Source organism: Myxocyprinus asiaticus, chromosome 17, assembly GCF_019703515.2.
Source record: "Myxocyprinus asiaticus isolate MX2 ecotype Aquarium Trade chromosome 17, UBuf_Myxa_2, whole genome shotgun sequence".
NCBI classification, from domain to species: Eukaryota; Metazoa; Chordata; class Actinopteri; order Cypriniformes; family Catostomidae; genus Myxocyprinus; species Myxocyprinus asiaticus.
The window spans coordinates 28,380,247-28,403,656 of record NC_059360.1 but is presented as its reverse complement, the minus strand read 5'-3'; the positions used below and the strand labels follow the sequence as shown (position 1 = coordinate 28,403,656).

The 23,410-nt window shown below is 38.5% G+C and overlaps 1 protein-coding gene across 5 annotated transcripts; it reads left to right on the top strand.

The window, feature by feature from the left end:
* Positions 1 to 2,861: 2,861 nt before the first annotated feature.
* On the top strand, positions 2,862 to 22,315 carry LOC127455066 (protein Jade-1-like). 5 transcript variants are annotated; one of them, XM_051722635.1, is made up of 11 exons: positions 2,862 to 3,003; positions 9,514 to 9,597; positions 10,169 to 10,239; positions 10,414 to 10,571; positions 12,348 to 12,532; positions 12,660 to 12,871; positions 12,962 to 13,129; positions 13,454 to 13,570; positions 13,955 to 14,476; positions 16,966 to 17,083; positions 20,824 to 22,315. In XM_051722635.1, the coding sequence occupies exons 2-11, from the start codon at positions 9,546 to 9,548 to the stop codon at positions 20,937 to 20,939; spliced, it is 1,719 nt and encodes a 572-aa protein (XP_051578595.1). In that variant the 5' UTR covers positions 2,862 to 3,003; positions 9,514 to 9,545; the 3' UTR covers positions 20,940 to 22,315. The 5 variants fall into 5 exon arrangements, with proteins under 5 accessions (XP_051578595.1, XP_051578591.1, XP_051578592.1 ...); XM_051722631.1 differs by having other exon boundaries at positions 19,998 to 22,315; XM_051722632.1 differs by having other exon boundaries at positions 2,898 to 3,007; positions 19,998 to 22,315.
* Positions 22,316 to 23,410: the final 1,095 nt, after the last annotated feature.

Below are 23,410 nucleotides of genomic sequence, written 5' to 3'. Positions count from 1 at the left end.
AGAGGGGGTGGGTTGAGGAGCGCTTTTGGATTGGCTAGAAATATGTCAAAAATAGGCTCCTCCCTCCATCCTGTCCAGTGAATCTCCATGCACTGCTGTTGTGTTGACACAGTTTAGTGTTAAGTGTGACCTCTAGTGTTTTTTTGCTGCACTAACATAAAAAATAGCTCTTCTAATGCCCCCCACCACCCCGATATTACTAATACAATTAATTTGCCCAACCCTTTCCTGGAGAAATGGTGGGGTCTCTTGACAGTTGCATTGTTTTTTAATCTTTAGTTTGTGTACAAATACTTATTTCTAGTGATAAAATGCACCACCCTTGACCTTTGGCCACACATTTATATTTTCTAATAAAAGGAAACAATGAACATTGCTTTTTGTTGCGAAATGATTCCATGCAATTTCCAGCTTTTGTAGCTTACTTTTTCAGGCATGTTCAAAATGTTCATGGGACATCTCACCTACTTAAATTAATAGGTGGAATTAATTGGATGAAATTATGAAGATTTAAAACATAGTACACATTTAAATCTTATACTTTTCAATAGCAGAGATGAAATAGGATTTATCCTTCATTTATACAGGTTTCTTATGGATATTAAATCTTGAATATGTGTTCAACCAGGAAAACCTGAGCCCTTAAAAGGCTCCCTGAAATCTATGAAGCCCATTTCTTCCACATTTAAAAAAAAAGAAAAAAAAAAAAAAAAAAAAAGAAAAAAGAAAAATGGTGCTTTGGTAAGTCAAAATTTGGATAATCAAAATATAATTTTTTAATATACTGAATCATAATTATAAAATTACTTTTTAATCCCATAATTATGATGAAGTATCTCATAATTTAGATTTTTTAATCTAAAAAATTTACTTAGTATCTCATAATTTTGTCTTCATCTCATTATGATTATCTCATAATTTTTACTATTTCAACAATGACTTTTTATCTCATAACTATGACTTTTTAACTCAATTTACATCAAAATTATGACTCATAATTTCAATTTTTTTATCTCATAATTATGACTTTATTTCAACAATGACTTCTTTATCTCAATTTTTTTTAGTTTCTCATAATTTTATCTAAAAATTGACTTTTTATCCTATAATCATGACTTTTTTAAAAACTCAATTGACTTTGTATCTCAAAATTATGACTTATTTTGACGATTTTTCTTTGTGGCCGAAATGGGCTACCATAAGGCAGGGCTAGTCAATCCGGCCCGCCAATCATCTTTGTCTGGCCCTTACGGATAATTTTTGGTAAAATTGCCCCGCCATCTGAAATACCAGAGTATGTGCAAAACAGCATTCTCAGGCAGCAATCAACAGTGAGTTTAACCAGAGAGTATTTAGCAGAGATGGGCCACTTTTATAATAATGAATGGGAGAAATTGGAACGCCCAACCAAGAAGCTCTAGCAGCCAACGGCCAACAGATGTTGAAAGGAAGCCCCGCCTTACAGGTAAAGGAGCCAATCACCTATTAGACACAGACATCACCTGTCAATCATCTCGACAAAGTGCATACGCATTAGCTATACAAACCGGGAAAATTGCGTTTTTAGGGTAATCTGAGGTAAAGAAGCACAGTTTTTGATACCAACGTTGTCAGATTTTTCTGCTGATTTGAAATATGTTCTTTGATCGTTATCTTGACCAACCGTTTTTGAGATTTCCTTGTTCCCTCATTCAAGTAGATAGGAGCTGCACTGTCATGACTGGAAATAACCCCCCGGGAGCGTTCCAGAGATGGCCGACAGTGGACTGACTTGCTGTAAAGACTTTGGTTTAACAGCGATCATTGGCACGTGCAACAGCATTCAGCCGTAATCAGTTCTCCAGACCGGAGCGCGTGTTTAAGCTTTTCTGGCGATAGTTTAGTTATGCTGCTTTGCTAAGCATGGATCGCACCGTTTAGGTGAGCATTTGATTGCGTACTTTTCAATCAAATGCATTTATATAAATTGCTTAATTATGTGGAGTGCGGTCAAATGTTACAGAAATGTTGTCAGCACATAGGCACATCTTTTTGTCGATTATGAAACCCGACCGATCAACGAAAATGTGCTGAAAAGTGAGCTTTTATTCTTGAAGTGTTAAACGGGCGTGTGTCATCTGTTCAGGGTCTGTAGTGCTCATAAAAACAGTGATGCATGAAACTGAACCTGCAAATATCCTGATTATATTAGGTTCTATACAGCTGTGAGTCAGCCCTCTCAGTCACGAACAGCATCAACTCAGTTTGTTATTCTTTTGCCAGTGGTTACCTACACATAAATCTAGCTCCTACACTGGCTATTGTGTGCAACCCCCCCCCCAAATAAATAAATAAATAATAATAATGTAGATGCATTCTTAAGTAAACATGACATTTCTTTATTACCATTGTTTTCATGTGGGTTGATATTGTGAGAGGGCTTTAGCAGATCTAAATGTTTCTTCACGGTTTTCATAATTTGTTATCAATGCTAAATGCTAAAATGATTATATTGTTGTTGTTGTTTTTGTTTGTTTTGTTTTTCAAAGTAAAGTTGATTATATTTGTTAGTTAAGACTATCAGTCATATTTATTTTTCAGCCAGATCTTAAACAAATATATAAATCAATATACAGTTTACACTGTGACTATTTTAATATGAATAAATGCATAGTATTAAAGGTTTGTGTTGTTTTAAGTAACATATTACTTGCAATGAAAGTGCTAGCTAAGGTGAAAACTGAAAGAAAGAAAAAAATGTTGGCCCCCGCAAAAGTAGTTGAAGAGCCCTGCCACAGGGAAATATATATATAAAAAAACAACAGCAACAAAAAAACATGTTATTATGAAACAGTTGAACAGTGCTCCCCCTGGTGGTGTATAAAGGACGCAACTGGAGCAGCACGTACATGTAACCTGCATGTGTTTGTGGGGTGGAGGAGATGCGACTACTCAAAGTCTGAGCAAGCACCACCGCCTAGCTACCTAGAAACGCCTACGCTGGAACAGCAAGACCGTATATATGTAGGTACACGCCAGTTTCTTGTTTTTTTGTAATATGGATGTTTTTACAGGCAGACACGGTTTTATTTTCCCCACATGTGTGCAGTGTTTTCCAGGATTTCCGCGAGCTTTTCGTGCAGATGGTCCGGTGCAAATGTAGCACGTCATTAAAATGGCGCCAAAAGATTAAGTTCATAAGCAGCAGATGCTGCCCTAAATACATGTTTTCATGCATTTGGCTTCTTTATTGATTCCTATAAGCTCTGGGTATGGTTTGGTAGTTACTTTAATCAAGCTGCTAGCCTTGTGTGCGCGCGCGCGTGTTTAAAGCGTCGTATCGCAAGTTAGGTGCGCGCCTCCTGGCCTGATAACTTATTTAACCTAAACGTTGTCTTTTAAGAAGCAAACGACACCAAACAGATGCCCGTGTCTTGCAGTTATAGACGATGTGTGAATTATGAATACGTTTAGGGGGCTATCTAGTGCTGTTGGTAATTCCGTTCCGCGCGTGTCACGGTTTGGGCTGGTCCGGACTCAGTTCTGCTATGATGATGTAAAAATAACGGTTGTAAAATATTGCAGTCATGTGTATGGAGTTAGAAGTTGAACCCATGTTCGTTTGCTTGTGCAATAGATATTCGTTTTCTGGACGCACGAAGGTAGCAAAAACACTTTGTATACATTCTTGCTAAATTAGGCCGTGTTTTTAATTTATCAATATCAGTATCATTAAAGAGAGTGTAGCAGCGATGTTTTTGTTTTATAAATGTACAGTTGTGGAGAAAATAAAAATGAATAGTTTTGGTTTAAATTTTAAACCGGCATTCGAATGGACAGCCATGCGACGTCAAGGGGCGTGGCTTGTCAGCAGCGTCACATGAAGAGTTTGCGCTGCTTGAGAGATGTTGTTTACGTGCAGCTGTAACTGAAATACGTGTTCAATTGTGTTTAATCTGTGTCACATCAGGAACGTATGCTGGGTCAAAACAAGCCTAAAACAGGCAGTCTGTAAAATAAATAAATAAATGTTTATTAAGTGAAACTGGGCTGTCAGTTTTGTGGTCATGTCAAAAGGAAAAGAATTGATAGACGTTTGTGACGTCACGTGTGCGTTCCACAGAACTTTGACAATCGGCTGTTGTGAACAGGCTGCATGGATAGTCAGGGTTGAGAGGGTTGTTATTTTTTATGTAATCCGTTGCAGATTACTGGTTATTTAACAATAAATGTAATCAGTAATCTAATCCAATTACAGCAATATGAAAGTAATGTAATCAGATTACTTTTGGATTACCATAAGGGCGCATATGTAAATAAAGGCGAGAAATATGGGCAAAAAAAAAAAATCACTTTATTTTATTTTTTCATATCGTTCGATATTGATGTTTATCACGATATATATTTCATACCATTAATGGGGGCGGAACTGCATTCCACATGTTTGTTTGACCTCAAGAATAAATTAAACAACTTGTTTGTTTACAAGTAAACTCCAGAGTAGAGCCCGACCGGTATGGGATTTGAGACCGATACCGCTTTTAGAGGGGGGAAAATTGAAAGATTACCGATATGGTGGCTGATATAGTTAATTTTTGAGCTGGAATGAAAACAGACCTTTTCTATGTGGATTGTGCACCGATTCTGCACCGATATGACTATGCAAAGATACTCAGAAGGCTGCTTTCTTAAATATTTTTATCAAAGAATATTTGACATTATTATTATTATACATTGTCAACAAATTCTAGAAATGAACACTGAGAAAATAAAGAATTAAAAAAATAAATAAATAGCTTAAAAACCATCAGTACTGTGTTCAGTATCAGTCAGTTGCTGAACACTTAAATAAGAAATAAATAAAAATACAATAAATAGCTAAATAAACACCAGTACTGTTTCGTATCAGTCAAATGCTGACCGTTTAAATAAAGAATAAATAAAATAAATAGCTAAATAAACATCAGTACTGTTTCGTATCAGTCAAATGCTGACTGTTTAAATAAAGAATAAATAAAATAAATAGCTAAATAAACATCAGTACTGTTTCGTATCAATCAAATGCTGACTATTTTAATACTGCCAGTCAAATATTGGCAGGTTGTAAAACAAGAAGCATCTACACCTTCCGAGACAAAAGATAAACGGCAGCAGCAGCAGTTACACCGTATTCTGCTATACAAGTTCAGGGGAAACTTTCAACGGTGGAAAACCAGACTTAAATATTACATTCTGTAAATGCAATGACTGGAATTGTTCGGTTGAAGGGGGTACCAAACTGCGAATCCTGAACAAAACAGTTTGGTGAATACATGTTTACACATTAGCTTCCATTCAGCTGACAAGCAATGAAAGTAGCTACTTTGTTAGCTGGTTAGCTAGTTAACTATAAGCTCGTTGTCACGGAGAGTAAAAGATGGACCTGCATTGCGTCTCACCAACTAGGTAACAACGTAGTGTGAAATCAACACTCAACAGACACAATCCACCACTGCACCGTTGTCTGCTGAGCTGCAAAAAGATGCTCCGATGTTTACCTTTCAATCTGCTACTTTACTGACTGCACTGACAAACTTTAGATGGCTAACATAGTAAACAGATGTGATAAACATGAGTGACATGGTTGTCAGGGACAGGGTTAACATTATATTAGTTATATTGAAAAGGGAAAATGATGGGGTCATTGTTTATTAACTTTCCAGTATGTATTTCACAAACTAGTTAGCAACTTACAGAGAAGACACCACTTAACTCCACACAGCTTAACTCCGCCCTGTCTACAGAGCCACCGGCAGCTCAGCTCTGTAAACAGTGTCGGAGCACGCTCTGCTGGACAAATTATGCTATGACACCAATTCTAAAGCATTGTTTTCTGCATTATATGTTCTGAAATAGGTTTTCATATCTGCGCATATCAGTAAACATATATGCCGGTACCGATATATCTGTGAAAGGCTAATATCGGCCGACCGATATACTACTCCAGAGGGTAATCTACCTTAAAAAGGGCCATGAAATGCGCTCTCTCTCTCTCATTCATTCATATATATATATATATTAGTTTTATCTTCCCTGAGGTCCACTGATAATGTTAGTAAAGTTTTTTTGCATTAAAAAAAATTTGTAATATATGATCATTGTCTCTGGCCCTCTGTCTGAAGCGCCTCCTTTAAACTTCAACATAAATGCCCCCTGTTAAGATTGGCCCCTCGAATAGAGCATTTTTGAAACTCAATCGGAAGAAAATGAATAAGCAACAAAACATTATAAAACTAAATATCAGGGTTTACACATAACACACATCCAACACATTGCATCCGAATATATTAAACATCTCAAGCACATCTGTTAACACTCACACCCTGTCTACACCAGATGTGAGAGTCAAGTCAAAAGTAATAGAACCCATTTTAATCAATGATGCTGTCTGCCATGGAATCATCCGTTGCGGGGTGTCACGTTGCGCTGACAGTAAACAGATGTCCCGTTCTATTTTGTGCTGCACGCTATGGCGCTACTGCCAACGACACAAATAAACGGTTTAGAAAGTTAGTGTCGACGCTCCCGGTGTAGTCAGCCTCAAGCCATTGTGTTCGCGTCAGCGGAAGCACCCAGTGTAAACGGTGTCAGCACCAAAAACTGTTTTCTCGTGGTTTTTATGATCGCGTTGAATTGTTTTTAACTGCCCCATCCTTCAATATCAGTTCCTTTGAAAAGCTTGAATCGTATAATGAGTGGTATGATATGAGCAGAACATACAGTCCACTCTAAACTATGCTGAAGACACATCCAGTTTCCAGTATCACCCCATCATGTTTTCATACACCAACAACTACAACTAAAAATAGTACAGATGGGCGAAAGAACGCATCCACGACACGTTTGTGCTCAAAACAGCAGGGCAGCAGCTGAATGACGGAGAGCTTCTCCTCTTCAGAGTTGTAACTTGATACCGCATCTTTTAAAAGGGACCTGAGATCTGTATCAAGCAGTCAAAGATGTCTGTCTGTGCATGTTTATGCAGAAAAACATTTAAATCCAGACAGGCACATGAAGGTGTCCTGGGTAAGTCCACTTTGGATGAATGTCCCATGACAGGCCCCATATCATTTCTCTTCACCTGAGTGACTGACTGAGCACCAATGGGCGGGGCCAAAGGTGAAATGATGGATTCCAAACGAGCCTTTTTTGCAGCTTGATTTAAGTACATGGTTTTTCTTTTAAGGAGGAAGTTTTCAGTTCTGATTCTCTGAAACTTACAGTATGTTTTTATAGTACAGTGACCTCTTATGTCAAAAGATCAAGGAAAATGATTCCTCATGTCATGACCCCTTTAAATTATATTCAGTTTAGTTTTTCTAAACATTTCCTACATAATGTGTGACGTTTTTGATTTAATCATCTTCAGCTGACGTTTGACTCCACTGAAAGACTTTTTGTGACTGTCCACAGTCCAGCTCAGTAGGTGGCGGTAATGCACCAAAACAGAGATTATTTATCAGAGATGGGCCACTTCTATTAAAATGAATGGGAGAAATGGGAACATCCAATGGTCAACGGATGTAGAAAGGAAGTAAAAGAGCCAATCACCTTTTAGATACAGGCATCGCCTGTCAATCTACTCGACAAAGCACATGCGTATTAGCTATACAAGCCGGGAATTTTATTTTTAATTTTTATTTATTTATTTATTTTTGCGTAATCTGAGGTAAAGAAGCACAATTTATTATTCCAGTGTTGTCAGATTTTACTGCTGATATTAAATATGTTTTTTGTTCATAATCTTGACCAACCGTTCTGGAGATTTCGGTTTTTCCCCATTCAAGTAGAATGCAGTTGCACTGTCATGACTGGAAATAGCCTCCCGAGAGCGTTCCAAAGATGGCCGACAGTGGACTTGCTTAAAAGACTTCGATCAAAAACTGGATTGCTAACTGCCAATAAACATCACAAGAAGAAACAATTTCTTGCCTGTGACAGTGCTTTGGATCATGAAAAAATGTTAACTATATCGTACATAAACAGCAATGGTGTTGATATTGGAGTTGTTGTTTTGTTCACTCGTTAGCTGTATTGCATTGTAAGTAGTGGTCGACCGATATGGGTTTTTTAATGGCTGATGTCGATATCCAGAGTGCAGGGTGGTCGATAGGCCGATACAATGCCGATATATCACACAATTTAATATAGTAAATAACAAACATAAAATTGCTAAAAAAAAAATTATAATAAACTCTTATTTAGCACTATATTTCCTCAATTTCACAAAACTTTGTAAAAAAATATATACATAATCTACATGAATTGTATTTTAAATGGTAGATAGAAGTTTCTTCTGATTTCTGTTTAGTCATCGTTTTAGTAATTTATTTGCACATGAAGAAATTGTTAATATAGTAGGAAAAAGGAAATAACAGTACACACAGTAGTCCAGCAACCATGGATGGCATGTCCACATTAGCAATCGAATTTACTCAACAAATACCGAATCAAACCAATTGTACGTATAGTGAATAAGACATTTTACCTTGAAGTTGCACCAGAGACTATTTAGCAGAGACCGGCCACTTCTATTAAAATGAACGGGAGAAATTAGAATGCCCAACTGCAGCCAATGGTCACCGGATGTAGGAAGATAGGAAGTCCCGCCTTACAGGTAAAAGAGCCAATTGCCTTTTAGATACAGACATCGCCTGTCAATCAACTCGAGAACACGCATGCGCATTAGCTATAAATGCTGGGAAAATAATAATCTGAGGTAAAGAAGTGTGTGGGCTTGTTTTAAAGATAACTGCCAGCTCCAAGTAATGGTGTGTTGATATTTGATGTTTCTTTTATGGCATATAAGCAACACCTGTTTACATTTGACATGTATGTCAGACAAATACTTAGTTATTACTCGCTATATTTTTGTCTGCAAGTTAAACAAATAGGATGGTTGTATTCTACGCTTTGACAGCTTTCCAACAACATATGACACATGGCTATCTGATCAGTTTGATGTTTTTACTGATTAGAATAATATGTGCAGTCAAATTATTAATAAATTATAAAAACAGAACACTTCTGATTTGTCTGCAAATTTCAAAGCACTTGTTCAGTTTTGGTCATAATGTCTACATGCATTGTAAAGTACAGCTTCTAAGCTTTAAAACGATACTTATTTTGTGTTGGTCAAGACTGTGGTTATTCATATTTTTATCATTTTTTTTTTTCTCTGCAGTCTGCCAGCATTGAACTTAAAGGGTTAACCCTAAAATGCTTGGCTAACTTTTCCCCTCCAGAATACATTTGTGGGTCATGAATGATGGTATATAATTAGAAGCATATTCTATATAACACTACTTGTTTTGTCAATGAAAATAAAATGTAATGATAGTTTCAGAGCAGAATAAATTAATCTAGGTCTGCTATGCTACACAGTCTCTGTTGGCTACAGTCTGTCAGGTTCTGGCAGACTGAAGTGAAAGCACACTGAGCTATGCAGGATCAGTTTTCAGGAATTTTCTGCTAATGTTTGATCAACCTCTGCAGATTTCTGGGTCACTTGAAGTCCAAGGCAGCTGATGATGAAGCGAAGCCGTGTCCCGAGCACCAGTGATGACTCAGACAATGGAAGTAAGTAGACCCAGTGTTCTCTAGTAACAACTTGTCCGAGAAAATTCTTACCCCACTGGTAAAATTTAAAGGTGAAGTGTTTAATTTCTTGCCACTAACAGCAACAAACAGAATTGTAAAAACAGTGACAATTTGGTTCCAAGTTTAAAAAGCTCCTTCTGTCTGCAGTTGCTCTGAAAACACATGCCATTGGTTGAGCCAATGTTTTTGTAAACAACAATGCAATTCCATTTGGTGCTGGTAGTGGCACAGAAATTATACACCTCACCTTTAGGTGCCTGTTATTAATGAAAGCATTCAGCCCTTGTTTAAAAATAAAAACATACCCGCAACAAATTCCAGTGGAAAGCTGTTCATTTTTAAAGTGTATCTAATATAACTTATTCACAGTATTCACATATTTGATTTTTGACATGAAGAGGAGTTTTTTGTCTACTTAATTATTTTGTGAGGTTTGTTGTGTTAAGTGTATAAGAAATGTCATTATTTTTAATGTCTGTGTTTAATTGCCCTTTTGTTCATTGCTAGAGAAAACAGTAGCATCATGAGTGTGTGTTTCTATCTCTCTGAGGTAACTCCACATCCTGGTCTCAACACTCCAACTGTAAACACAGGAAACAGAATGGGAAAAGACCATCAGAGGTACAGTCCATTCCCCTGCCATATACAGTACACACAGAACTGTCACATTTACAATACTGCCACACATACCACCCTAAAAGACTAAGATGAAATGCTTTAAATATTTGTTTTGCTTTAGGACTTTCTCTCACCCACACAGTTTTACAGTGAACATTCTGATGCTTTTTCCTTCAGGTGTTCAGGACAGACCTGATCACCGCTATGAAGCTGCATGACACACACCAGCTGAATCCTGAAGATTATTATGAGTTGGCCGATCCCTGGCGGCAGGAGTGGGAGAAAGGGGTTCAAGTCCCCGTTAGTCCCGAATCCATTCCACAATCTACTGTGCGGTATGGAGATTAACTTCTCTCCTTTTTTCAAACACCTTTTAAAGTGGAGTGTATAATTTCTGCCCCAGTTTTGTCACTTAACGAAATTGCAAATTAAGGTTCCCCCAAACTCTACCCCCATTTGCCATTTTTCAGAGAAACAGATAGTCCCGCCCCAGACTCATGCCATTGGTTGAGCCAATGTTGCTTTATGTGGATACTCGGGCAAGCAGAGCAATGTTTTGATAGAGCCACAGTGTTTACACTTTTTGGGGAAATCAATCTATGCATTAGGGTTGGGTAAAAATATAGATTTTTCGATGCATCGTGATCTTCATTTGAATGATATCGATTCTTAAGTCCCAAGATTGATCATTTACTCTGTGCAGTAACCCTCTGCCTTGACGAGAAATAGCTCGCATTTGCAACCGAATTTCGTGTTATGCGACTAAAATTTATATATTTAGCAACTGGCTGGTAAATGTTCAGATCTCACTCACCAGTAATTTTGTAGTATAGTGGTGGAGTATTCAGCAGCGAGATCCTTTCACTGCATGTTGAGAGTAATGTGTGTCCAAAGATGAGATCCACTCAACCCATTTGTCACTTAAAAATGTCTCTCTTAATACCCTTTCTGTTCTTTACAGTAAGATGTAAAAAAAAAAAAAAAAAAAAAAGACATTTAAATCTAATCATGTATGGCACAAAGGAGATGTGTCTCGTTAACATGCGCTCAACTACAGATGCTCTTTACAGAAATGCCTGATTTCCTTAAAGAGACAGTACTGGTTTTTAGCACGTGTTCAACAAATCAGTTTAAATACATGGATTTATTCATTTTTAAAAATGCTAAAATGTGACCAAAATAATTAAATATAATTAGTAAAATTAATATTTTCATAATGTACTTAATAATTCCTTACATTTATATAGCACTTTTGTAGGCACTCAAAGCACTTTACATATTATAGGGGGAATCTCCTCAACCACACCTAGTTAGAAGGTCCCCTGTATAATTAACAACATTCGCTGGGAGAGAATTGCTTTTATTTGTAAGCAAAAGGGACATTATAACTAAAATATACCCATGGGAATCGGAATTGAATCAGGAAATCTGTATCAATATACAGTCCTACTTGAATTTTTTACTTTTAGTTGTCTCAGCATATTAAACTGGGATGGGAGAAAGTACAGGCGTCGATCTTGAGATGAAGATGTTGAAGTCCTTATTGCAGTGTAGTAGTGACAAAGTACATGAAGCGCCTTGGATTCAGCGGAGTCGGACTGAACCACGAGCATTCTAAAACCTAAACTTTTAACTAGTTTGTAAAATAACATGCTGCCCATCATGTAAATGAGGCTGTGCTCTTCACGTAATTAAATAATAATAATAATCGCACGGTCTGGTTGACCGAAGTTGTTCCAGGTGTGAGCACCCAAATGGTGTGGTGATACCAATTGTTTAGACAAATGCCCGACCGAATGATAACTAAGGTCACGTATCCTTTTACCTGAGATGAATCTCGGTGTCCTGCTGATGTTCCCGTGCTATAATCATTTAAAGTCACTCAGGGTGTTATCACCCAGATGTTATTGTGACAAAGTTGAATCTGTTACTATGATAATTAAGTCCTTTTTGGGGGAATGTGGTTTCTTGAACAAAATCAGGTCAAGAGGGACTCACATTTTTGGGCAGAATACTGTAATTTCTTACATATATCAATCACCTTTAAAAACTGTCAAAAAGTATTCTTATTCAATTGTTGCTCTGTTTCTTTTTCTGTTTCTTTTCTACAGCACTGTAGCTGAGAAATGCCCTGCTGCACTGTTCATTAGACCAAAGAAGCTCATTCGCTTATCTGAGTCATCAGTGCTGGGATATGTTGGTATTCAAACGCTAGCTGATGGCATGTGTCGATATGACCTGAACGAGGAGGACGTAGCTTGGCTGCAGACCACTAATGAGCAGTTTAGTAAGATGGGTGAGCAAATGAAAAACAATCTGGATTTTTCATTGACTCATAATGCACTCAAAAAGACCCATTTCTTGTACATTGTGCAAGCTAGTAGAAACAAATGTCACATAAAAGCAAACGGGTTTGACTGTAGGCATGCAACCCCTGGATGAGCTGACAATGGAGCGGGTCATGGAGGAGTTTGAACAGCGTTGCTATGACAACATGAACCACGCTATGGAGACGGAGGAGGGACTTGGCATCGAGTATGACGAGGACGTGGTTTGTGATGTATGTCAGTCACCTGACGGCGAGGATGGCAACGAGATGGTGTTCTGTGACAAGTGCAACATATGTGTGCACCAGGTGTGTGTGTGTGCGTGCATGTGCCTGATATTTGCCAGTGTTTGAATGCATGTGTATTGCATGACTGTAAATCCATTTGTCTCCCCACAGGCGTGTTACGGTATACTGAAGGTACCGGAAGGCAGCTGGCTTTGCCGTACGTGTGCACTGGGAATCTTTCCCAAATGCCATCTATGCCCTAAGAAGGGCGGAGCCATGAAACCCACCCGCAGCGGCACCAAGTGGATCCATGTCAGCTGTGCCCTCTGGATACCAGAAGTAAGGACTGATCACAGCACAGAGTGTATCATGTACAAAAAGCATTAAAGGAGACACAATTACACCTGCACAAATTAAGACAGGATTATAAAGTAATTTTTTTTCTCAGTGTGTTAAAGGGATAGTTCACCCAAAAATGAAAATTCGGTTATCATTTATTCATCCTTATGTGTTCCATGGAAGAAAGAACATCATACAGGTTTGGAACCACATGAGGGTGAGTAAATGACCATTTTCATTTTTGGGTGAACTATCCCTTTAAGTTAATTTCCCAGAGTAATTATATGAACTCGGACTGGTATTTGTTGTGGTCTCTCTCTCTAGGTAAGCATTGGTAACCCTGAGAAGATGGAGCCAATCACTAATGTGTCTCATATACCTAGCAATAGATGGGCTCTCATTTGCTGTCTGTGTAAAGAGAAAACAGGAGCTTGTATACAGGTATACAGCTCTAATATCTATCTCTTTTTCTGTTATAAATGCAGATACCTTTGCTTTCAGAGGTGCCAAAGTGCATTTTAGACCAGAAGTATAGCTTTTAGACTGGAATATTTTCTCATTGTTTAACAAATTGAGCCCTGTAGAATACAAGCATATAAAATAAAAGTTAAATGCAGATCTGAAAAAGGTTCTCTGGACTTGATATGTTAAATATCTAGGCATTAAGTGAGCCACAATCCCAAATGTAGCTTTATATCTGGTTTAAATGTAGCATTTTGTGAATTTATCAGTAATTGTGCACAGAATGTATTTAATTTAGTCTCTCTTCTGCTTTTTAATTCCAAAATCCTTCCCTTCCTAAACTCCCCTTTTTCTCTCAACTAGTGTTCTGCCAAAAGTTGCCGAGTGGCATTCCATGTGACGTGTGGACTGCATTGTGGCTTGAAGATGAACACAATCCTAACAGAGGCTGATGAAGTCAAGTTCAAGTCATTTTGTCCCAAGCACTCTGGCATGGACTGGAATGAGGAAGAGGGGGATGAGGAGAGACCAGTGACAGAGGAGAGATGTAGAAATCTTGGAGTAGATTTCTCTCCTTCCTCTGAGCCGCGACCCACATGTAACACCGAAGAGAAGAGACTCAGTGAGCGCAAGCTTAGAGTCCAGCAGCTTGAAGATGAATTCTATCGCTTTGTCACTGCTGACGAAGTCGCAGAGCACTTGCAGTTGCCCCTGGAGATGGTGGACTTCCTGTTCCAATATTGGAAGTTGAAAAGGAAGGTAAACTTTAACAAGCCACTCATCATGCCCAAGAAAGAGGAAGAAGACAGCCTTGCCCGGCGGGAACAGGAAGTGCTGTTGCGTCGGCTCCGCCTCTTTACTCATTTACGACAAGATCTTGAGCGGGTAGGTAGCAATGAAACTGAGCCCTCCTCTTGCCACTTTACCTTGGTTCATCATGAAGTTGACAGTCAGGCCTCACCTCCAAAATGGGCTTGGATCAATATGAGAGGAGACAGCAGCAGCTGACAGCTCAGGACCGTTAGACAGGAGGATTAAACCAGCCAAATCCTGGCCTTCCTCAGTGACTTCAAATAAACCGTATTGCAGACTAGAGCATCTGTGTAAAATTTTAAAATTCTTGAAAAGCACCACCATCCAGTCAACAAATGGGTTGGAACTGAAACTTGCTATCTCTATATCATACTTTTTCCCAGTGAACAAGCAACTAGTCAACCAACCAGTAACCCAAAATAAATCAGAATATTGTCCATTTCATTTAATATTGGGTGTGAATAAGTCTCATTTCTAACTTTTATAAAGAACTTTCTTCCATCACACCATTGCAGAAACTCAAAATGTGCACACTAGTATTCTTTGAAATACCAGGTAATAAGAATAGACATCAGTAGTAAAGGTATTTGAACAGAAAGGAAGCCTCTGTCGCTCTTTTACAGGTGGTTTTAATCCAAACTAACATGGAGAAGTGTGTTGTTTTTTTTTGTGCATAATTAGCATACTGCCAAATGTTTTGGCACTAGACCTTAATCAGGATAGACGTCAAATTTAATTTGATGTTAACGAAAGCAAGGCACTTTGGGATAGAGGTATAATCTGTTGGATATGTTGTACTGTGTAAAAGGGATGAAAATTCTCAAATGAAAATTCTCTCATCATTTACACAACCTCATGCCATCACAAATGTGTATGACTTTCTTCTGCTAAACACAAACAACATTTTTAGAAGCATTTCTGAGCTCTGTTGGCCCATACAATGCAAGCGAATAATGACCAGAACTTTTTATCACCTTATAAACTTACAAGCCATGCCCTAGCAACCATTTAGAGCACCCTAGCAACCAGCCCATTGACTTCCATTCAAAATGGCTGAGATGGATATCTTCGGATCAGAATGTCATGAAAGTTGGCTTGTTTTAATTGGCTTAGCAAATGGCCTTTAAATATCATGCTGGAAAATATAAACCATGCCCTAGCAACCATTTAGTACACTCTAGCAACCAAAACCCATTGACTTCTATTCAAAATTGTATAGATAGACATCTCCGGATCAGAATGTCATAGGGACTTCAGGATTGTCTCATTACACTCAGGCCATCAAGCAACCGTTATAGTATCACCCTGGCAACTGCTTTGCAACCATACAGGCTTACCCTAGCAACCGTATTGCAAAGCCCGTCTGTACCACAACCTCGTAGAGACTTCCAGGTTTGCTCATTTGACTGGGGCTTGCAAGGAGCCTTTTGAGTATCACCCTGGTAACTGCCTAGTAACCGAGTAGCAAAACAAATATCTCTGCACCAGAATGTTGTAGAGACTTCTAAGTTGACTCATTTGACTCAGTCTAGCAAGGAGCCTGTTGAGTAACACCCTGGTAACTGCCTAGAAACCAGATGGGGTTACCCTAGCAACCATACTGCAGAACACATCTCTGCACCAGAACATCAGGTTTGGCTCAGAAAGCACATAAAGGCAGCATAAAAGCAAACCATAAGGCTCCAGTGGTTAAATCCTTATCTTCAGAAGCAATATGATAGGTGTGGATGAGAAACTAATCAATATTTAAGCCCTTTTTTATTATAAATCTCCACTTTTACTTTCACATTCTTTTGTTTTTGCTGATTCACATTCTTTGTGCATGTCACCGCCACCTGGGCAGGGAGGAGAATTTATAGTAAAAAAGGACTTAAATATTGATCTGTTTCTCACCCACATCTATCATATCCCTTTTGCAGATTTGGATTTAACCACTGGAGTCTTATGTATTACTTTAATGCTGCCTTTGTGATTTCGGGACCTTCAAAGTTCTGGCCACCATTCACTTGCATTGTATGGACCTACAGAGCTGAAATATTCTTCTAAAAATCTTTGTGTTCAGCAGAAGAAAGTCATACACATCTGGGTTGGCATGAGGGTGAGTAAATGATGAGAGAATTTTCATTTTTGGGTGAACTATCTCTTTAATGTCCTATATCATGCCTAATGTTCACAACCCTTGTTTTCTGGAGTTTCTTGTCCACTGGAAGTATTTTCTAAAGACCCATTTACAATCATCTCCAAAATCTACATAGTATATCAGTAGTTTATAACTTGTACTTGACACATTGAACGGACCATTCTCAGACCCTTTCATTAGCTTCAACTTAATAGGGCATGTCCCATGATTGAGGCCTATTGCCTTTTAGGGATTTATAATGTAGCTACAGGTGACGAGAACATGGTGTATGTGCACTTCATGACTGATACACCATGTCTTCAGTTTAAGGAAACTCTTCTGTTTAACTCGATACTTAAAGAACTGATTTTTTTTTTTTGGGTACATGTAGAGAAAAGTAGAGTCCGTGTCATGTGTCTCATCTGCTTATGTTTGTGTTTAGGTACGTAACTTGACATACATGGTCAGCCGTCGTGAGAGGATAAAACGAACCATGTGCCGAGTGCAGGAGCAGATCTTTCATCATCATATCAGGCTGCTTGAGCAGGGACTCGTTGCTGGTGAGTATTTATACAGTGCATTCAGAAAGTATTCAGACCACTTCATTTTTTTTCACATTTTATGTTGCAGCCTTATGCTAAAATGCTATAAATATATATATTTTTTTCACATCAATCTACACTCCATACCCCATAATAAACCAGATATTTGATAATGATGCAAATTTATTAAAAAGAAAAAACTGAGGGGGGCCTGGGTAGCTCTGTGGTAAAGACGCTGGCTACCACCCCTGGTGTTCGCTAGTTCCCTAGTTCGAATCCCAGGGTGTGCTGAGTGACTCCAGCAACCAAATTGGCTGGTTGCTAGGGAGGGTAGAGTCACATGGGGTAACCTCCTCGTGGTAGCTATAATGTGGGGCGCATGGTGAGTTGGGGGTGGATGCCGCGGTGGATGGCATGAAGCCTCCACACATGCTATGTGTCTGTGGCAACGCGCTCAACAAGCCACGTGATAATATGCGCGGGTTGACTGTCTCGGACACGGAGGCAACTGGGATTCGTCCTCCACCTCCCGGATTGAGGCGAATCACTACGCGACCACAAGGACTTAAAAGCACATTGGAAGTTGAGCATAGTCACATGGGGTAACCTCCTCGTGGTCGCTATAATGTGGTTCAATCTCAGTGGGGCATGTGGTGAGTTGTGCGTAGATGCCGCGAAGTATACCGTGAAGCCTCGCGTCACGTGATAAAATGCAAGGATTGACGGTCTCAGACGCGGAGGCAACGGATTCGTCCTCCGCCACCTGGATTGAGGCGAGTCACTATGCCACCACAAGGACTTAGAGCACATTGGGAATTGGGCATTCCAAATTGGGGAGGAAAAAAAAACTGAAATATCATACTGACATAAGTATTCAGACCCTTAACTCAGTTGAAACACATTTGGCAGCGATTACAGCCTCAAGTCTTTTTGGGTATGATGCGACAAGCTTTGCACACCTGGATTTGGGGATTTTCTGCCATTCTTCTCTGCATATCCTCTCAAGCTGTGTCAGGATGGATGGGGGCCGGACATCCATTTTCAGGTCTCTCCAGAGATGTTCGATTGGGTTCAATTCCGGGCTGTGGACATTCACAGAGTTGTCCCTAAGCCACTCTTGTGTTGTCTTGGCTGTGTGCTTAGGGTCATTGTCCTGTTGGAAGGTGAACCTTCGGCCCTGTCTGAGGTCCTGTGCGCTCTGGACCATGTTTTCATTAAGGATATCTCTCTATTTTGCTGCATTCAGCTTTTCTTCAACCCTGACCAGTCCCCCAGTCCCCACCACCATGCTTCACTGTTGGGATGGTATTGTGCAGGTGATAATCGGTGCCTGGTTTCCTCCAGACATGATGCTTGGAATTGAGGCCAAACAGTTCAATCTTCATTTCATCAGACCAGAGAATTTTGAGTCCCCCTTTTAGGTGCTTTTTAGCAAATTCCAATTGGGCTTTCATGTGTCTTGCACTGAGGAGAAGCTTCCTTCTGACCACTTTGCCATAAAGCCCAGATCGGTGGAGTGTTGCAGTGATGGTTGTCCTTCTGCAAGTTTCTCCCATGAAATGAAGATTGAACTGTTTGGCCTCAATTCCAAGCATCATGTCTGGAGGAAACCAGGCACCGCTTATCACCTACACAATACCATCCCAACGGTGAAGCATGGTGGTGGGGACTGGTCAGGGTTGAAGAAAAGCTGAACGCAGCAAAATACAGAGATATCCTTAATGAAAACCTGGTCCAGAGCGCACAGGACCTCAGACTGGGCCGAAGGTTCACCTTCCAACAGGTCAATGACCCTAAGCACACAGCCAAGACAAAACAAGAGTGGCTAAGGGACAACTCTGTGAATGTCAAAAGCCCGGACTTGAACCCAATCGAACATCTCTGGAGAGACCTGAAAATGGCTGTCCACCGACTATCCCCATCCATCCTGACACAGCTTGAGAGGATACGCAGAGCAGAATGGCAGAAAATCCCCAAATCCAGGTGTGCAAAGCTTGTCGCATCATACCCAAAAAGACTTGAGGCTCTAATCGCTGCCAAAGGTGCTTCAACTAAGTACTGAGTTAAGGGTCTGAATACTTCTGTCAATGTGATATTTCAGTTTTTTTTCTATTTAATATTTTTCTATTTAATAAATCTTTTCTTTTTTTTCATTATGGGGAATGGAGTGTAGATTGATGTAATTTTTTTTTTTTTTTTAAAGCATTTTAGCATTATGCAACATAAAATGTGAAAAAATGAAGGGGTCTGAATACTTTCTGAATGCACTGTAGTAAAAAAATAAAATAAAAATAGCGCAGACTAAATGTAAAAACGTATCCTGTTAGAACATCTCTAAGTCTTCTTGGATTGCTGTGGACCTCAGGCCAATGATGGGCTTTTGTTCAATGATATGGAAATAAATCAATATATATTGACTTCTAAAACCAATTTTTTTTAATGTCCAATCAATGCTTTACTTGTCTACCACAATAATGTAATATATTTGAATTATCTGAATTTATATTTAAATATATTTATAATTTTAAATTAAATTTTATTCAATTTTAATTTGATTTTAATTTATATTGAATTCTTTATTTTTGTGGGTTTCTTTGCAAATATTGAAATGCGTTTCTTGTGTGCCACAATAATGTAAAATATTTGAATTATCTGAATTTATATTTATCAAACATGTTAAAATAATTCAATGTTAATTGAATAATTTACATTTGTTAATTGAATTTTAATTTATATATTCAATTATCTTTATTTTTGTGGGTTTCTTTGCAAATATTGATATGTGACTAAACACATTATGTAATTAATTTGATTAAAAAATGTATTAATTGACAGCTCTAAAATAGATTTTTTCACAAGTTGACAGTTTTGACAAGACCTATCTGATTTTCTCTAATGTTTTCACCTTTTTACCTCTCGGTCACAACATCAGGTATATCCTCAACTAGACGTTTGGAGGAGGCTATGTTTTACTTTCGCACAGCACCTCCCGTGCCTCCATACCCCCAACCTTTGAAAGGTCACTGTGGGCAGAACAGTGCTCTAAGCTCCACTGTTCAGAATCACGAGAAGGGGAGCAACCATTACAGATCCTCAAAGAATATAGGAGCAGACAAGCCTGCAAAGATGCCCAGACTGGAGAGCTTGGTCATGGAGAACAGCCTCAGTTCTGAGGAGGTTGTTGATTCAGGTTCTAGAGGTTGTAAGCTCCAGAGAAATGAGGCCACAGCAGCTTCTGCTACAGTGAAACATTCTGAGAATAGGCTGAGAGGAAGTGTGGTCATTGAGTCTCATAGGGAAGACGATGAGACAGAACACCCCCTAGAGGACAGGAGGAGGAGGAGGAGGAGCAGGAGCAGGAGCAGCAGCAGCAAGCTCTGGGAACAGGTGTCAGTGAAAGACAAACTAAAACAGTCAAAGTCCATGGAGGATACCGTGAAGAATAAGATGGAGGAAAACAGCATGGATGACAGATTTCTGCTGTCTCACAGCAAAACTACTGGCACTGCTAGTTTTGTAGTCAATACGCCAACCACATATAATGGATCGCCAAGAAAGACAAGCCAACATCAGGGAAAACAGGTGCCAAATGGAACGACCAGGAGGCATCTGAATAACTGGGGTAGTTTCAGGATTCCCAAAAGGAGTGAGAGAACAGCAGGGGATAAAGATGGGCAGGAAGGAAGTGATATGGCAGACCAAAATTCTTCCCTAATAAAAACCTATAATACAAATTTTACTTCCTCCTCTCCAATTAGGACCCGGCTGCGGACAGGAAGTGAGAACCGAAGCCACATGGAAGTGTCTGATCTTGGCCAATCAGAGCAGGGAAAGAGGTGTCACGCCCAAAGACTTCGAAGTCATGATCCAATGACTAGACGTTACGGTTCCAATGTAATCCAACGTGGAGTTCTTGCATCATGAAACTTAAATCTGACATTTATTCTCTGTGTACAAATATTCTGTATTTATAAATATTATTTTCTTCTGTTAATTTGCTCTTCAGTGAAAGCAGCAATTGGTGAAATAATATTTATTTTTCTATTCTGTAATTTTTTGCTGTTGCTGAAACACAATTTTGTGTGTATGTAAAACCTTTTACTTTCACTTGCTACAATTCTTCAGCTTTAGTGTGCAGTGCATACATGGAAAGGTTTCAAAGAACAAACGATTAACTGGTAAAGAGGTGAAAAATCCTTTGAGTCCAACCCTTTAAATCAGGTGAAATAAACTGGCACAAATTTTGATTAATTATTATGACCACTTGTGAGGTCATCCTAATGTTACCAGCGTAGCCAGTTTGGCTCAGCTTAAATCTCATAGTTACAGAATTACTAAGAACTAAGCACTTAAAATGATCTGACCACAAAAGTCTAATCAGTGTCCAAAATGTAGGAAAGCTTGCTTTTAACTTAAAGGCCATCATGTGTTGCGTATGCAATGTGTGCCATATTTATGGCACCTTTTACTTCTCAGGTAAAATCTGCTTATATTTGTACGTAGTTTATTTCATAGTGCCATGTCTTTTTTTTTTTTCCTCTCTTTCAAACGAACTGAGTGTGGCCATATATACATATACTCTCTTTGCTCTTGAAGTAATTCCTTTCCAGAAAATGACACAAAAAAAACAAACTTCTTTCAGTCAGCAATATTCAGCAATAGATTGACACTGTCGATCCAGGCAGACAAAGCCACACTCAGTATGAATTCTGAAATTAAGATGTACATCATTTTGCAGCTCTGAACAGTAGTCTTTTCACAGTCATTTACTTGCAGTATCCATTACCTTGTATTCACTTTTGCACTTGATATTAAACAATAACATAAGACACTATTATTGTTCTAATGAAGACACTGTTGCATTGAAAGGATTCGTTTTCTTGACATGGCTGCTTTGGAGTAGTACTAAAATAATGTGTTTTTGAATATTTTCTTTATTGCTGTAAATGTCTTTTTCAGGCAAATTGTGAGTTGATCTCCTTGAGAAAAATTGATCTTGTGCCTGAGTGTTTCTGTTGAGGTGTTGCACTAGAACATTAGCCAGCAAGATTGGTATAACTGTGTTCTCGAAGTATTTCTACATGTTAATATAATCAAGCGCTGCTGTATTTTTCTTTTCTTTTCTTTTTTTTATTCTTATGCAATACTTTAGTTGCAGAATGTGAATAAACGTCCTTGAGGTTACCTTTGGAGATGTCTGGATCTCTTTAGAGGAATGTTGAACTTGAATAAAAACAACTTTTACTGGAATCAGCATTTAAATGTTTTTTTCATGGTAAAACATAATATTTGAATGTGTTCACAGACAACAGTGAAACTTATGAAAGACTACTATATAAAGAGTGCCTGTGTTGGGTGTAATCCATTTACAAAGTAATTACTGTAATCTAATTACTGTGGTTTAAAAATAGTGTAATGGATTACATTTGAAATTATTGTAACAGATTACAGTTACTGACTTTCAATTCATTTACTTTTAAATATATTATAGGGTTATGTTTAATTCAAATATATTATGTTGAATACAATAATTATGACCCCTGTAATGAGTCATTGTGAAGGAGAAATGTGAGATGCTGAGTGTGACTTGTGTGTAACAAAGAACAAGAAATATAGACATTGTTTTGAATTTGTTGAAAGTGTTTTATAAAGTAATATAAAAGTAATGTGGTTACTTTTTTCAATGAAATAATTAGTAATCTGATTACAATTTTAGATGAAAATAATTTGCATTGGGTTACTATTTTTGTGTAACTTACCGAACACTGGAGTGTGCAAATGTCTTCTAATTAATGGATTGGACATTCTTAATTTTTAATCCTTAATCTGATCATCGCAGTAACATTTACTGTTTAGATAAAATATTTCATCACCAAATCCAGTCTAAGTGTAAAACTATAATCATATCAAGTGGTGGGACACATTGCTAAGACATTTGTCCCCAGTGTTCCTCAGGTCCTTTATTAGAATAACCTATGTCCTGGGCTTTCAGTGATGCTATGCCTGTCAGGAATGTCCCCCAAAATTCCACAAGACCCCCCCATTGGTAGTGAAAGTTCAGACAGTCAGATTTCAGTTAATGGTAAGTGCACAGATATGGCTGGTTCTCATATTCCATTCTTGGTTCATGTGTTTTTGCACGTGTGTCTTGAGAACGTCTGCTATGTGTTATCAACTAATGACACGTCATGTAAAGTCACAAAAGTTGAGCCGCTGTTGGTGCTTAAATGTTCCCCGTTACTCCGCTCCATGTTTTCCAGATTCACCCGAGGAATGCGGAATCCGTTCTCTGAGGACGAGGTAGACTGCGCGAAGCTCCCAGATACTGAGTTCATGCCCAAATTA